Source organism: Mesocricetus auratus, unplaced genomic scaffold (assembly GCF_017639785.1).
Source record: "Mesocricetus auratus isolate SY011 unplaced genomic scaffold, BCM_Maur_2.0 Super-Scaffold_4256, whole genome shotgun sequence".
Classification (NCBI taxonomy): Eukaryota; Metazoa; Chordata; class Mammalia; order Rodentia; family Cricetidae; genus Mesocricetus; species Mesocricetus auratus.
In genome coordinates this window covers 54,120,625-54,137,571 of record NW_024429182.1, presented here as the reverse complement: position 1 = coordinate 54,137,571, position 16,947 = coordinate 54,120,625, and the positions used below count along the sequence as shown (strand labels likewise).

The following is a 16,947-nucleotide window of genomic DNA, read 5'->3' as shown; positions in this document are numbered from 1 at the left end:
AAAAAAAAAAAGAGTGCTAGGGCCTGGGGGAGAGGGCTGGCAGGGGTTCTATGTCAGTCTGGGGGGTTTCTTCCAGCCTCTGGGGATGCAGGCATGGAGCACATTGCAGGAGTCTTTGTCCCAATAAAGCAAACTGCTTGTGAGCAGATACCCCTTCCCACCTTTTCCATCCAGGGCTGTTAGACCTCATCAGCTTTGTAAATGCATACTCTAACAGCAAAGGTCCATCATTGTTAGTCCCAGCCCCAACTGTGTCCTCAAGTCACTCAGTTTGCCTCAGGCCCTCAAAGGAATCCACCCCCACATACACACCTTTCCCAGGCCCACATCCCCAGTTCTTCAGTGTCCACTACAAGATTGCACCAGTCAGAGTGAACAGCAGGGAGTTGGAATCCAGTTGGACCGGATTCCTTCTCCCTGCCATCCTGCTGGCTTTGGAATTCAGTCCTGAGAGTGAAGCCCAGAGAGGAAGGGTCAGCCCTGAACCAAAAGGTCTTCCAAAGTCGCCGCCCTTCCCTTCCCCCATTTCCTGTGCCCATCTTCCCCCTCCTTGCCCTTCAGGAACTGGCCAAGGTCACACAGAGTGGAGAATGGCACTGCTGACTCTTTTGCTTGCTCCCTTGTTTGACTCTTAAGGATTTTTGAGGGCAGGACTTGAGTTAGTCAGAAGTCTAAACCAACAATGTTACTGGGGAGTTCACCAGAGATGACCACTCAGACACAATTTATAGTTGATTGAAAGACTTTATTCTAGCCGGCTGGTACTACACCCAAGTGTTTGGGGACCTAGGTGTAGCTAGAGCCAGTGTCTAGCGCATAGGGTTTTTGAAGGCAAAAACCACTTCCTGGCATCTTGGCAGCTGGAGGAGTTCTGCCCAAACAGGCAGTTTAACTGACGCTAAGATAAGTTAGCTATGACATCCTGTCCTCAGGTTCCTAGAATAGAGTTGGGTAATTTTCCGCAGGTTCTCCATCAAGGATTCAGATTCTAGTTAAACCTGAAGTGGTCTGAGCAAGAATTCGAGGTAGAGAAACTCTGCACTGTCTAGCCCTGCCCCTGACTGAGAAAGGAGATGTCCCCAGAGTAGGCCAGGGCATCCAGGGTAAGCAATCATTGCCTCAGCTTACCTATCTATACAGGGGGAGGACCTATCTGCAGTGGGAGGACTATCTCAAGGGCACCAGACTGAAGTTAGACCTGTAGGGCCCATGGCTGACTGAAGAGAGGAGTCCAGTGCCTGAACTCAGTTTTTTTCTATTCCTAGCCTGGGAGTCTTATCTCCCAGTATAACTGCTCAGTATCTGGAACCTTTTTCTTTTTAAATTATATTTATTTAATGTGAGTATGTGTGTATGTTCCATGGTGTGCATGTGAAAGTCAAAAGACAATTTGTAGGAGTTGGCCCTCTGGGGGCCATCTTGTGGGTTCTGGAGACTGAACTCTGGTCAACTGGCTTGGTGGCAAGCATCTTTACTCACTGAATAATTTCACTGGCCCTGGAATCTTCAACAGTGCATTTGCTCTGTTACAAGGTAAGGCGAGTTTAGCCAACAAAACCATAGGCAGACTTTCATCTGATTAAACACAGACAATCCCTCCAAAGGGCTCAGGGCTCACCTCCAGTACAGGGACTGCCTTTATTGGCCAGGATCTGTTGTAGGGACCTTATGTGTTCCAAGGGCTTCAGATTTAGTTTTTTTGGGTCATCTCTCAATATAGGCAATTGACGTGCCACCAAGAAGCAGTGTTTGAAGGATCTATTACCTAAAGGCCTGAGATGCTCTAAATAGGAGAGTTGCCGACAACAGCACCTGTGAGGGCTTCTGATCAGGAACTCTACCTACTTAACCCGCTGGAGGGGAACTGACCTCAAACGGACTCTTCAATCCCCAAAGTTCCCCCTTTTCCATCCCAAGGACCAAACCCCCTCATGCCATGTTGCACAGCCTCCACTTCTGTGGGGAGTCTGCGGCCCCTCAGTTGTTCTAAGATCAGTTCTGCTCTGGAAATGCATGTTTACCTTGTTTCCATGTTGCCTCCCTTAATCCTGATCTAGCAATGTCAAGCATGAAAGATGATCTTTAAGCCATAATCTGAAGACGCACATATCTATTATCATTCATGCAATCTTTATATATGTGGAAAACTCACACATCCTCCATGATGCAGGATTTAGGAGGATCAGGGGTCAGAGGTTAGCCAGCCTTAGCTGCATATTGAGTAGAAGACCAGCCCAGGCTACATAAGTCACTGTATCAAAACAAAATGAAACAAAAGACATTTGATTTGTTTAGTTTAAGCCTTCCAGCATGCCCCAGTTGCAACCCTGTTCATCCATCTGCATTTGAAGGCGCCAGGGATGTCGAGTAACGGAAAAATGTCCAGGCTCAGCTTGATGTCTGAAAGAAACCACATGGCCAGGACTTCTACAGGCTTTGCTCTCGGCTGACACTGGGGACACACTGCTTCAGGGACACTTTAACAGGTGACAGTCATTGCTTGTCAGCCTCTAGGAATCCATGGATATCCTTCATGGAGCCCTAGAGCTGCACCCACCGCTTTCAGGGCATGTTCCCAACAGCCTATAGCATAGGAATGCTTTTCCCAGCTGAGACTAAGGAACATTTGACTCAGGGAGTTACACTTATACCCCAATGCCCAATAGGCACAAGCTGGAGAACTGCTACAAGGCGGTGGGTGAGTCAGGGCTGCATATAAACCCTGCCTCACAGCCGGGCGGTGGTGGCACATGCCTTTAATCCCAGCACTCAGGAGGCAGAGGCAGGCGGATCTCTGTGAGTTCAAGAGAGTTCCAGGATAGCCAGAGCTGTTACACAGAGAAACCCTGTCTTGAAAAACCAAAAACCTACAAAAACAAAAAAACAAAAAAAAACCAACAAAGCCCTGCCTGGCTCCTCATCCAACCACCCCCAAAAACGAAAAAGAGAAATGGAGAGTTACATAGGGCCTAGCCAAGGAGGGACCTGGAAGAGAAACTTCCTTGTCAGAAGTTAAAGACACATGTCTGCCTTTAATCACAGCACTTGGGAGGCAGAGGCAGGTGAGTTCCAGGCCAGCCTGGTCTACAGAGGGAGTTCCAGGATGGCCAGGTCTACACAAGGAAATCCTGTCTCAAAAAAAAAAACAAAAAACAAAAAACAAACCAAACAAAAAGGAACTCACACAGCTCATAGGAGTAGACCTCCAAAGACAGATTTTCCTACATAATGCTGTTTGGGATTCATACAAATAAGGTGTGAGAGGTGCACCACCCGCCCATTCACTAGACTCTGGGTGTTCTGTCACATGCATTCTTTTGAGTTAGCCCTTGGCCCCAGCTGTGGGTACTGGGATTGTGTGTATGGCAGAAGGGTGCCAAATAAGATCACACTTGGGCTCAGAGAGCGTCTGGAGCTGCTGTGTGTCCAACCCAAATGCTCAGAAAAGAGTCCAGCTCCCTGTCATTCTGCTATCTGCGGCTGTAATTCAATCCAGAGCATATAGTATCCCCGGCTGTTGGTCTCTCTGTGTTCTCATCAATATTTGAAGGTTCAGAACTGGAGCAGTGCCTGGTCTTGTGTGAACCTGGTAGCCTGGCCAGGGCTCTGCTTCTCTGGCCCTCTGGGGGACTCCCATGTCAAATGTCTATGACTTGCTGGAGTAGGAATGCAGGACAGAAAGATAAGGCTCCTTGAAGGAGTTCTGGTGGGGCCCTAGGATCTGCTGGCTTTGGGCAAGTTTCACTCCCCAGTGAGACTTCCTTTGTGGTCTGGGAAACAAGTGCTAAATAGACTCAACTTCTGCTTGTTGGAGAAAAGGGCTCAATGCTTCTCCTAGAGGCCCTTTCTGTCATTCTTGCTTGCTTGCTTGCTTTGAGAGTCTCTCTCTCTCTCTCTCTCTCTCTCTCTCTCTCTCTCTCTCTCTCTCTCTCTCTCTCTCTCTCTCTCTCTCTCTCTCTCTCTCTCTCTCTCTCTCTCTCTCTCTCTGTGTGTGTGTGTGTGTGTGTGTGTGTATGTGTGTGTGTGTGTAGTTCAAAGATCAACATTGTCTGTCTTCTTCACTATCTTTCCACTTTATTTTTCGGAGATATGGCCTGTCACTGAACCTGGGAGCTTACCAGTTCACCTAGGCTGGCTGGATTGCAAGCTCCAGGCATCTTCCCATCTCTGTTTCTGCAGCACTGGCTGGAATTATCTACTGGCATACCTTGTACCTAGCATTTTAAATGGGTGCTACAGATCCAAACTCAAATTCTCCATACAGATTGTACTTTGCTGATTGAGCCGTTCCTTACCTCAGCCTCCACCTTCAATTTTTCTTTTCTTTTTTTTCTTGGTGGTGGGGTGGCACTCTGTGCTAGGAATAGAACACAGGGCCTGTTAATGCTATGCCAAACAGTCTAACTCTGAGACATATTCCTATTTCCCAAAAAACCTTTTTGGGGAATAGGCCTTCCTTGCAGGTAGAGTTGCTGGCAGAGGAAAAACTCATGGGTGGGGTGGACTGTGTCTTCTAGAGACTTGTGGTCTTCCCCCAAGACAGCAGGAACTCCTGTCTGGCCCTTAGTCTGTCGCAGAAGAAACAGTCATAGAATAGTGAGGGAATGCACCCATCCCCCATTTTCTGCACAGTCTTCAGAGTTCAGCATCCATCACAACTCTGGATACACTTCTGTGGTCTTTTTGTCCCAAAAGAAAAGGTTGTATAGCTTGAATAACCTCTTCTCGGAGCCGGAGCCAGAGCCTGAGCCATGGCAAAGCTCCCGTCAAGCCGTGGTCGCTCATGCACAGACACGGACGCTTTGGTAAGCAGAGCGACTGCTCACTTCTTTTCTTACACAACTTTGTCTCCCTTGACCATGAGATGCTACAGCTGCATCCATTATTCATCTTGGAACGCTGGCCCTGGGAAAGAGACTACAGAAGCTATACTGTAGGTAAAACAGTATAGATGTTTCCTGTACACCATGTGCTTGGCAGGCATCCCTCTGTTCATTCCTCTGAACCACCCTGCATACTTGGTGTTCTAATCCCTATTTGACAGCTGAAGAAACTGAGGCTCAGCCGTGGGAATTCACTGATTTATTCATTAAGCAAATGTTGCTAAGGGTTGACAAACATCAGGGCTCATTTGCTTTCTCAGAGGCTCCAGTCTGGTGGGAAGACAAGATAATAAATATACGACAACCATGGGTGAGGAGAGGGGGTGGGGTGGGCAGTTTGCCCATCTAGATTAGAGCAGGAGCCAGAAAATCTGCTTCCTGGTACCTATGCTGCCAAGCCCTACGGTGGGCACTGAGTGTTGGTCTAGCCACACACCCTATGGCAGCTACAGAGACATTTGGAAAGTGGTCCCATGTTCTGTTCCTGCAAAGTGACTTTAACCTGGTTTAGCACCCTGCAGGTGCTGGACTCTTAGGTTCTTTCCACTTCTTGTCAATTAGAGACGATGTGGCAATGGGATATCTTACGCATGGGAAAGTTTGCTTTTGATAACTTCTCTTTTTTCACTCTTAAAAGCATATTTACCTACTTGTTTGTTTATTGTGGGAAAGGCATGTGTGTACCATTGTGTGCATATGTGGGTCAGGAGACAACCTGTGGAGTTGATTCTCTCCTTCTATCCTCTGAGTCTTGGGGTTCAAACTCAGGTTCTTAGACTTGAGGCATGTGCCTTTACTGTGGGCTGCTAAGCTGTTTTGTGCACTCCTATGTTAGTGTTTCTGAAACAGAGTCTTTGTTCCTTTCTTTCTTCCTTCCTTTCTTTCTTCCTTTCTTTTCTTCATTTTTTGACAGGTTTTCTCTGTGTAACAGCTTTGGCTGTCCTAGAAAGCACTTTGTAGACCAGGTTGGCCTTGACTGACAGATCTGCCTGCTCTGCCTCCAGAGTCCTGAGATTAAAGGTATGTACCATCATGCCCAGCCTTTTTAAACTTAAAATATTTTTATTAGTGTGCATGTGGCATGCATATTCATGGGAGAGTCAGAAGGCAATTTTGGGGAGTTGGTTCTCTCTTTCCACTGTAAGTTCCAGGGACAGAACTCAGGTCTTTTTTTTTTTTTTTTTTTCAGAACTCAGGTCTTTAGGACTGGCTGCAAACAATTTTACCTACTGAGCTATTTCCCTGGCCTAGATAACAGAGTTTTCAGTCAATGACTAAAAACATACTTAATGGCGTTGTTGTAATCTCTGGAATGTTCTGACTGCCAGGTGATTGCCTTCTTAGCCTTTCAAATGTCCCCAAATGTTCCCAAAGGATGCTTCCCAACATCTATGGGCACAGTTACCTTTTCATGTAAGCCCATTCTTTCAGTTTAAAATATGTCAAGTTCAGGTGGGCCCACTCCAGTGCTAAGGATACATCAGGGTGTCTGTTGCAGTGATAAACACCATGTTCACAAACAACTTGGAGAGGAAAGTGTTTTTTTTTTTTCATCTTAAAACTTCAGGTTTCCTTCCATCACTGAGAAAGTGACAGCAGGAACTCAAGGCAGGAACCTGGAGGCACAAACTAAAACAGACCATGGAGGTGTGCTGCTTACTGGCTTGCTCCTCATGGCTTGCTCAGCTCACTTTATATAAAACCCAGGACCACCTACTCAGGAGTGGCAGGGCCTAGAGCAGGCTGGACCCTGGAACATCAATCATTAATCAAGAAAATGACCTATAGACATGCCTACAGGCCAATTTCATCACGACATTTTTTTTAGTTAATGTTTCCTCTTTCCAAATGACTTGTTTATACTTTTAACAAGAAAATTTATTATAACCCTTCATCCCTGCCATGAGCTAGCCTATTATGGCTATTTGATAGACAAAGGTGGCCTGCCTGAAGGCAGATGCCAAGGAAGTAAAGAATGGCAAGATTTGTATCAGGCTGACAGAAGGCTGTGACTCTCCTTCACTGTGATATACAGGCTCTGGAAGAGCAGGAAGGGCTGTGCCTCCAGGATGAGGCTTGAGACTTCACACTGGCCTTCTTTAAAGGAAGGATTTGTGTGTGGCACAGGTCTGTTACAAGAGTGCTGCCAAATTCAGAATTGCCCCAGGTACCAGTAGTGTGGAGCCAGCTCCTGCTGTTCAGGCAAGTGAAGCTGGTGCCAGCCACTTGGTACTAGTTGATTGGACTAGGCCTGGGCACCTGACTCAAGGGCACTGAGTGCTGGTCTAGCCACACACACTATGACAGGACATGCAAAGGGGGCATCTCTCTCTCTCTCTCTCTCTCTCTCTCTCTCTCTCTCTCTCTCTCTCTCTCTCTCTCTCTCTCTCTTGTAAACTGGAAAGCCTGGAGTGACAGAAGGTAGAAGCTGCTTTTGAAGTGGCATTGACTCAACCTTGTTCAGATCCAGGCTATAATTTCCCAGCTGTGTGGTCTTGGGCTTGGTGTGTGTGTGTGTGTGTGTGTGTGTGTGTCAGAATTTGGGCACAACATTACTTTGGCTGGAATTTGTATGTGGCCCAGGCTAGCCTCAAAGGAGAATTACTTTGTCTCAATTTACCGACCTTTACATGCCTATCTATGCCACCATTTCTAGCCACAGGACATGTAAATTATATGCCATTCTCTTGTTTGTTTTGACACAGGCTTTCATTTTGCCCAGGCTGGCCTCAAAGTCGTTATGTAGCTGAAGGTGGCCTAGACCTCTTGATTCTCCTGCTCCTGCCTCCCACGTGCTGGGATTCCATACCTGTGCCACCAAATGGACCTTATAGCCATGTTATACTTTGCCTACAGAGGACTGTCCACTGGTTTCCCTTAAATTAGCACCAAGGACTTAGGTTTCTAGAGGGGAAAAGCAAAGTTTGCAGTAGCCTTGTATCGTGCTAGTGTCCGTGCCGAGCCTTCTCAGTCCCATGAATTCCACAGCCCTCCCATCTATCCCACACTCCAAGTTCACGAACTTTCCAAGCTTTGGGTGCTGGGACCCTTCCAACCCCTTTATGGGGCGACCACTCACTGCCACAGGAAGGCGCTTGCGGGTTCTCATAAGCTAAACCAGCAGAGGTCAGAGAGAGTTACTTCAAATTATAGCGCTCTCCTTTTGCTCCTGGAGCAGCTTCCCCTCAGCCAGCTTTCCAACATTCCTCTGAGATTATGGGGATTGCTATGAGGACAAAGGGCCAGTCACCTGAGCTGGCCAGTGACAAGGCTCCACCTCCATCCACATGGGCTGGTGTTTTCAAAGTCCTTGGCTTCCTTATCTAAATGCCTTCCTGAACGAAGACCTTGGTTTATTAGCCTTTCTAGCATCCAGTGGAACTCCCACCTCAAGCTAGGCCAGGCCTCCTTTCCCCCCACTACTTCTCTGGTGTTCAACTCTAGGCCTGCCAAAGTCTTCTTTCATTTGCAATTTTATTTTATTTTTTAAAGAGAGGGTATGGCTATGTAATTCTGGCTGTCCTGGAACTCACAGAGATCTGCCTGCTTCTGCCTCTCAAGTGTTGGGATTAACTATGTGAGCCACCATGCCCAGATCATTTGCATTCTTTTGTTCATTAAGATTAGGTTTTGGGGAGCACGTTCAGGTAAGTACCTACTCCTTTTGAAGAAGTTTTGGTAGACTGTGAAATCCCACAAAGAAACCATTTCCGAATGCTGGGGTTTGGATTTCCTAGGCAGTTGGGGAAATCTTCCCAGTTATGTCCCACCACACAGACCTGTAGTTTTTATCCTCTACACCTCAAATTACTTCCTGGAAGGACTGAATGATGAGACCAAAGAATCAAGCAATGTGTGGGCATATAGCGAAGGGGCCTTGGCCCCCCTGCAAGCCCTACGGCAAAGGTACATTAGTCATGGCCACGCGACTGGACATCCGGGAAAGAGTGCGGCAGATGACAGAGTCCACAAAGCCAGGAATCGCAAAGCGAGAACCTTTGGCTATCAATCCTGGCAGCTGCTGAGGCCAGGCTGTTGGGAAGATGAACTGAGAGCTAGCTGACATCCTCAGCACCACGGACAGGGAAACTGAGGCTGCAGGCGTGTAGAGCAAGGTTTCCAGGTGGCAAGTGGTGTTTGTGGCCTTGGCCCTTTTGATATCTGAACCGCGTATAGTAATGCCTCCGGCCCTGAGTTGGTTCGGGCACGGATGCATCTCGCACAGAGCCTGGGAAATGTTATAAAAACACACCCACGGATCTCCTTCAGGAGCAGCCTTACCCCAAGGTTACGCGGAAAGAGCAGACTGCCTCCAGACACCGATTTCCTGCCAGCCCCTGTAAAGCCCCCGAATCCTTTGAAGTCACCGCTTTCAGACGTGGGTGCGTCTAAGGAAAAGTGTCCTTCTCAAGGCCCACTCTAGAGTCTGCCAAAGCTGCAGAGGCTTCTCCACTCCTGCCCTGATAGGCCTTGGCTCGCAAAGGGGCCTCCTTGTGAGCGCCGCCAAACGAGACGGCTGGTCTTTCCGGGACCCCCGCGACCCCCGCACAAGGCCCCGCCCCCTCTGCGCCGGCCCCTCCCTCACCGTGGGCTCACCGCCTGAGGCGAGGAGGGGCTGTACCGCAGCCAATGGGAAAGCGTCGTGGCGAGGGCGGCGGCGGTTGTGATGCGCCGTGGCGTCCAATCAGCGGTGAGCGCGGGGGCGGGTGGTGACGCTCGGCGCTCCGCGTGCGGAGCTGTAAAGGAGCGAGCGCCGCGGCCCACTACAGCAGTCGCCCGCGGTCAGCCTGTCGCGCTCGTCTCTCGCCCCCGCTGCCCGCCATCCATTGCTGCCTCTCCCCGCCGCCGCCTCCCAGCGCGCTCCCACAGCCGCCGCCCGAACAGTCAGTGAAGTCGGCAAGCCATTTCCCGCGCCCGGCCCCCGGAGGCGGGCATCCAGCCGGACCCTGAGTGTCGCCCTCTCTCGCTGCGGCCGCCCGCGCCTTCTCGGCTGCCTGTCCGGCATGAAAACCAAGTTCTGCACCGGGGGCGAGGCGGAGCCGTCGCCGCTTGGGCTGCTGCTGAGCTGCGGTGGCAGCGCTGCCCCGGCGCCCGGCGTGGGGCAGCAGCGCGACGCCGCAGGCGAGCTGGAGCCCAAGCAGCTTGGTGGCCGGTCCCAGCCTCTCGCGCTGCTGCCGCCGCCGCCGCCTCCCCTGCCGCTGCCCCCGCCGCCATCGCCGCTGCTAGCGGATGAACAACCTGAGCCCCGGACGCGGCGCAGGGCCTACCTGTGGTGCAAGGAATTCCTGCCCGGTGCCTGGCGGGGCCTTCGCGAGGACCAGTTTCACATCAGTGTCATCAGGTCGGTGGCTGCGGCGCCGCGCGGGGGATGGGGGTGGGGGGCGGGGCGGGGCGGGGCGGCGGCTGGGATAGAGGTGAGCGCTGTGCCGCGGCTCGGAAGCACGTCCCGGAGCGCTGCAGGCCGCCTTCGGGAGAGCTTTGGGAAAATGTGTGCGATGCCTCCGGTCCCTTGCAGGAGAACAATACTATGCAGTCACACAAGTACATTCTGTACCGAAGCTCAAAATAGATGTGTCTAGGAAGCCGTTTCCTTATGAAGGCCTTGAATGAAAAAGGGATGTTGTGGCTGGGCTTTAGAAATGAGGGGGGAAAACTCATCGGGTAACTTTCCCTTGTCCTGCCTCTAATCTGCTATTTGATCACAACCCCTTCCCTCACCAGAAACACTCCTTTGGCACTTGGGAGGCCGAGACAGGCTGATCTCTGTGAGTTCGAGGCCAGTTTCATCTACATAGCGACTTTCAGGCCATCTCTAGATCTACATGATGAGACATTCTCCAAAAGAGAGAGAGAGAGAGAGGGAGGGAGGGAGGGAGGGAGGGAGGGAGGGAGGGAGGGAGGGAGAAGAGAGCAGAGAGAGCAGAGAGAGAGGTTGGTGTGTGTGTGTTGATGGAAGGTAGTAGTCACTCATGCATCTCCTACTGAGGTTCTTAAGTCTTCGTGTACCTGTGTTACTGGCCAGCGTCTGGAGGTGTGGCTCCAGAAATGAGCGGGAAGTAGAAAGAATTCCTCCTCTTTTGAAAGACAGGGTCTTTTGTAGGCAAAGTGGTCTTGAATTTCCTAGGTTTTGGATACTGGCCATGAGTCACCGATGATCCTGTCTCTACCTCTCAAAGTGCTGGTTCATAGATGTGCCCCACCATGCTTGGTGGGGCACATCTCACTCTCTGTTGGAGTCATCGTGGACTCCCTACCTCCCCCCCCACTATGTAGCTCTGGCTGCCCTGGAACTCACTATGTAGACCAGCCTGGTCTCAGACTCACAGGTATCTGCTGCCTCTGCCTCCTGAGTGCTGGGATTAAAGGTGTCTGCCTCTCTGCCTGGCATTCCTTACTCTTTTTAAGTTTAAATATTTCATCTTAGATTAAAAATAGATATTTTTATGTATTCAGACTTACTAGAGAAATGTAGCAATCTCCTTGGTATTATTGCACAAGTGTTTGGCATTCAGTGTTGAGTACGGGTTTTTTTGTTTGACCTTTGAAAACCCATTTGGTCGTTTTCTACAAGTTTCTGTTTGGTTGACCCAGTTGAGTGCCAAGTGTCTAGAGGCTGGCTGGCTGGCTGGCTGCCATCGATAATCCTCAAATCCAGTTCTAGTCATTTGATTCCTTTTCTGTGCCCAGTCTTTCCCGAGAGTCATGAATGCAGCAAAATTACCTCTTTGGATGGACTGCACTTTGTCTTTATGTTCCAGGCCCCTCATGGATGGATGGATGTGACAGATATGTATGTCTGTGAGCATAGTTAAAAGGCAGTTTGGTAAGAAGCACAAAAAGGAAGACCACAGATGTTCAGATCATTGTTGAGTGTCCTAGAAAAACTTGTCACCAAACTTAAACCCTGGCATGCCTGACAGTTCTCACCCAGCAGGATGGTAGAGATTACTGTGGCACATTCTCTTCCTAGAGAAGTAAAGGTAGGCCTGATGGGATTTGCTTGTCCTACCACTTGGAAGGGGAAGGTAGTTGTAGCAGGAGTTAAAAGCTAGCCTGGGCTAAATGAAACCCTGTTTCATCAAGCCCAAACCCAAAACTTTAGATGAGTGACTTGCCTGAGATTTGTTGGTAGCTCTCTGGTCTGTCTGTCTTTCTTTCTTTCTTTTTCTTTTTTTCCCCGAGACAGGGTTTCTCTCTAGCTTTGGAGCCAGTCCTGGAACTTGGCCTGTAGATCAGGCTGGCCGCCTGCCTTTGCCTCCTGAGTGCTGGGATTAAAGGCATGCAACACCACTGCCCTGCATCCCTTTTTTATTTTTTGATTTTTAGTTGTTCATTTACTATATGAATGCTCTTGTATATATGCCTGCATGCTGGAAGCAGGCATCAGATTCCATTATAGACGGTTGTGAGCAACCAATATGGATGCTGAGAATTGAACTCAGGACCTCTGGAAGAGCAGCCAGTGCTCTTAACCTCTGAGCCATCTCTCTAGTTCGGTGTTCTCTTCTTTTAAATTGGCCTGAAGTCTGTTTGGACAACCCTGTACCCAGCCTTTGGCCTGTTGGTGGCTCTCTCCTGGGAGTGTTTCACTCCTTAGTTAAATCTGCTTTGCTCAAACTAGTCATTGTAAAAGCCCTGAGACTGTCTTGTTTTTGTTTTCTTTTTCTCTACAGTGGTTAGTTTTTTTTTTTTTTTTTTTGGAGGGCAGGGTTCAAGACAGGGTTTCTCTCTGTATCCCTGGCTGTCCTGGAACTTGCCACTCTGTAGACCTGGCAGACCTCCACCTCAGAAACCCGTCTGCCTCTGCCTCCCCAGTGCTGGGATCTAAGGCATGTGCCACCGTTCCTTGACTCAGGAATTAGTCTTAAAAATAGGACTTTCCAGCCGGGCGGTGGTGGGGCACGCCTTTAATCCCAGCACTCGGCAGGCAGAGGCAGGCGGATCTCTGTGAGTTCGAGGCCAGCCTGGTCTACAAAGTGAGTTCCAGGACAGCCTCCAAAGCTACAGAGAAACCCTGTCTCGAAAAAAAAAACAAAAAAAAAAAAATAGGGCTTTCCTGGGGCTGGAGAGATGGCTCAGAGGTTAAGAGCTCAACTGACTGCTCTTCCAGAGGTCCTGAGTTCAATTCCCAGCAACCACATGGTGGCTCACAACCATCTACAATTCAATCTGGTGCCCTCTTCTGGTATGTAGGCAGAACGCTGTGTAAGTAATAAATAAATAAATCTTAAAAAAAAAATAGATAGGGCTTACCTGCCAGGCCTTGGTGGGGGCATGACTTTAATGCCAGCACTCAGGAGGCTGAGGCAGGTGGATCTCTGTGAGTTCAAGACCAGCTTGGTCTACTGCTTGAGTTCCAGGAAAAAACAAAACAAAAAAACAAACAAAAAGTAAGGCTTTCCTTTTGGATGTCAGAACCTGTTAAAATGTGGCATGCTGCTGGGCATGGTAGCTCACGTCTTTAATGCCAGGTAGATCTCTGTGAGTTTGAGGCCAGCCTGGTCTACAAAGTAAGTTTCAGGACAGCCAGAGTTGTTACACAGAGAAACCCTGTCTCCAAAACCAAAAACAAGCAAATGTGGCATGCTGTAAACTGCCTCTCAGGTCTGTGCTGTGGGAAGTGTAGTTATAGAATATGTTGAATAAGGAGAAAAAGGTGATTTAAGGTGTGGGGAATTGGGTGGTAACTCCCTCTAAAACAAACTTAGTGGCCTGTATGTAGCTTTTTGTTGGGTTCGGTATATCTGCCTGGTTTATTCATCACATTGCTTCAATTCAGTTTATTCAGACTGTCCCAGGTTTAACCCTTTGGCTCCTCCCCACCTTAGAATGTACTTCTCTGTCTTTGCCTGAACAGCAGGCCTGGCTCCAATACCTCCATCTTTTTTTACTCTGTTCCCTAGAAGTCTCTCCTCTACTGTGGTCTCTAAGGCCAATGGACAGCCCAGAACTACCTGTCCTTGTTTCGACACATATGGTAACAGGAGGCCTCAGGGGTTCTAAGCATTTTATGTGTTCTAACCTCTATCTAGTTCATTCTGTAGCCTGTTGCCAGGTGTTTCTCAAATGTCAGCAATTGCTTCCATGGCCTTTGTAGCAAAGAAATAAAACCTAAACTTGTTTGCAAGGTCTAAACTTGGGCTCCAGTCTACCTTTGAGAAGGGCTGTTATGCTAGTTACTCTTTGAAAATTGCCCCTTCCCCCAACTGCAGTGACTAACTGAGCTCTTTCCATTGGTCCCAGTGCTTCTGAATGAGCTTTGTGTTTCAGTACTAGGCCTTTCTTTGCTCCTGCCCTCCTCTTAGCAGTCCTTCCCCTGATGACTGCTTTTAAAATTCCCCCTTCAAGCCTTACTCTGGAAGAACCAAAAAGAAAGAGCCCCTCCCCCCATCTGTGTTTTCTCCCCAGGACTTCAGAGCCACGGCCTTGACATTAGCCCTTGACATGCTTGGGTTGGGTGTTTCCCCACTTTTATGTAAGACTGATTCCTAGAGAGCATTTCATGTTCACCATGTACTAAAGGATGACCTCTAATTTGCAAGGATGACCTCTAATTTGCTGCAGCAACCCTTCTGCTCAGCTTGACTTTCTTTTCAGTCTTGGGGGAGCAGGTAGAGTCTGACTCTGTAGCTCAGGCTGGCCTCAGATTCTTATTAATTCTCTGTCCCAACCTCCAAAGCATTACCAGAATGAACTTCTGAGCCTATCTTTTCTTTTTTGTCTTTACTTTTTCAGTGTCAGGGATTGAACTCAGGCCTGAGCATGCTTTCTGTGCCTAGTCCTAAATCTTGCCTTCATTGTGTTATCTAAAAAATTATCAGACCTAACATCATTTAGATTTTGTGTTGGTGTTGAAGTTGGTGTGCAGAAATTTTACTTTTTTTAAAAAAGATTTATTTATTATATATACAGTATTCTGCCTGCATGCATGCGTGCATGCCAGAAGAAAGTGCCAGATCTCAATCCAGATGGTTGTGAGCCACCATGTGGTTGCTGGGAATTGAACTCAGGTCCTCTGGAAGAGAAGTCAGTGCTCTTAACCTCTGAGCCATCTCTCCAGCTCCGATATTTTACTTTTTTGCATTTTACATTTAGGTTTGTGATTCCTTTGAGTTTTATTTTCTTGGAGGTGTAAGTCTGTCTAGATTCTTTTATGTGTGTTCAGTTTCAGTACTAGTTATCAAAAGTACCGTTTTTACTCTATGGTACTGCCTTTGCTCTTGTCAAAGATTATGGGCTTTCAGTTCTGTACTTACAAGTTCTATACTTGTATTGATTATTGTGGTCTTTTCCCACAATTTGTTTTCATTAACTTTTTTTGTTTGTTTTGAAACACAATCTTGCTGTGTAGCCCAGAACTCACTATGTAGACCAGACTGGCCCTGAACCCACAGAGATCATAGCCTCAAATGCTGGAATTAGATGTGCTCCAAAACACTTGACTCATATTTATTTTTATTTTATGTGTATGAGTAGTTTTCCTGCATGTATGCATGTACATGAACTGCCCATGGAGGCCAGAAGACTGCTAAGAGGGTGATGTGATGACAACAGAGCCTGGTCTTCTGTTAGAATAGCAAGTGCTCTCAGCTGCTGAGCCATCCCTCTAGTCCTAATTATTGTGGTTTTAAGGCCAATAGTGTTAGCTCTCTGATTATTTTCTTCACTTTCAAAATTGTGTTGGCTAATCTGTTTCTTTTTGCCACTTTTTGTAAATTTTATAATTCATTTGTTGATAACCATGAAATGACTGGGATTTTTTTTTTCCTGTATCCTATTTTATTTTACTGTGGACTCTTCAATAGTGCTAAAGAGGAACTTGCATTTCTAGTAGGAGATAGGATACTTTTGTTTATTTGTTTTTCCAGACAGGGTTTCTCTGTAGCTTTGTAGCCTATCCTGGAATTCTCTCTGTAGACTAGGCTGGCCTTGAACTCACAGAGATCCATCTGCTTGTCTCTGCCTCCCGAGTGCAGAGATTAAAGCCAAAAACCTGGCTTTTTTGGGGGGAGTTGCTAATTAAAATTAAAATTTTTTTATGAGTTCTGCCTGAATGTATGTATGTACACCACATGCCTGTGATTCTTTTGTTTTAAATAAATATTTAACTTAGGTTCTACAAATATTTGGACTCCAGGTCCTCTTGGCAGAGATGCCTCACTTGGGGACTTCTAGTAGGGTCATATTCCTCTCACCGAATTCAGACATGGTAGTCAAGAGTGATTGGACATGATCACAACAAGCCCATCCCCTCCCTTCTCAATGAAAGGTTTGTTTATTTTTGCAAGACAGGGCTTCACTATGACTGTCTTGGACTCACTCCTAGACCAGGCTGGCCTCAAATTCAGTGATCTACCTGCCTCTGCTTCCCAAGAGCTGGACTCAAAGGTATGTGCCACTATTGCCCAGAAGGTTTTCTTACTGTCGTGCATGTGCATGCATGGGGGGGGGGGGGAGAGCGAGAGAGTGTGTGTGTGTGTGTGTGTGTGTGTGTGTGTGTGTGTGTGTGTACGCGCGCGCATATACATACACAGATGTGTTTGCAGAAGCCCACAGAGTCCTGAAGGGGGTGTTGGATTTTCTGGGGTTAAAATTATAGGTAGTAATGTGGGTTCTGGGAACTGAACTGGGATTCTCTGCAAAAGCAGTAGGTAGGTACTGTTAACTTGACCAATCACTTTCTCAAGACCCCTTTTTAAAAATAGTTTTGAGTTTGAGTATACTGTAAGAGAGTCTTCAGGCTGAGTAGTAACTGACTTACTGCCTAAGGCTTCTTTCTTTCTTTCTTTCTTTTTTTTTTTTTGAGACAAGTGCTTCCTGTGTAGCCCAGGCTCCTGAGTGCTGGGGTTATAGGTACATGCTTGCTTACCCCTTCATCCCTGAAGCTTTAATCTATGAGTTAGTGACACGGAACTCCCAACAATTTGTCAGTTATGAGGACTTCCTGTCCTGTACTAGGTGCTGTTTGGGTTTCTACTCTGCTTTTACCAGACTGTCTACTTTTGGGGGGAGCCTGCAGTTCTTCATTGTTTTTGGTTTGAATTGAGTGGCTCTTTCTGTGTGC

General features: G+C 47.9%; 1 protein-coding gene and 1 long non-coding RNA gene across 4 annotated transcripts in view; one reads left to right on the top strand and one right to left on the bottom strand.

Moving 5' to 3' along the window:
• Positions 1-731: 731 nt before the first annotated feature.
• On the bottom strand, positions 732-9,432 carry LOC121141848. The gene is made up of 2 exons (XR_005878768.1): positions 9,165-9,432; positions 732-2,400 (listed from the first exon to the last, which is right to left on the bottom strand). It is a non-coding gene; the product is annotated as an uncharacterized LOC121141848 (long non-coding RNA).
• A 195-nt stretch (positions 9,433-9,627) lies between these two features.
• Chka (choline kinase alpha) overlaps positions 9,628-16,947 on the top strand; it is a 49,545-nt gene continuing 42,225 nt past the window's right edge. For 2 of the 3 annotated variants that reach the window (XM_040750366.1, XM_040750364.1), the window contains exon 1: positions 9,629-10,224. In XM_040750366.1, coding sequence (XP_040606300.1) covers positions 9,887-10,224 — 338 coding nt within the window. In that variant the 5' untranslated portion in view covers positions 9,629-9,886. Of the gene's footprint in view, positions 10,225-16,947 lie in introns of all 3 variants that reach the window. The other variant, XM_040750370.1, reaches the window with a different exon arrangement.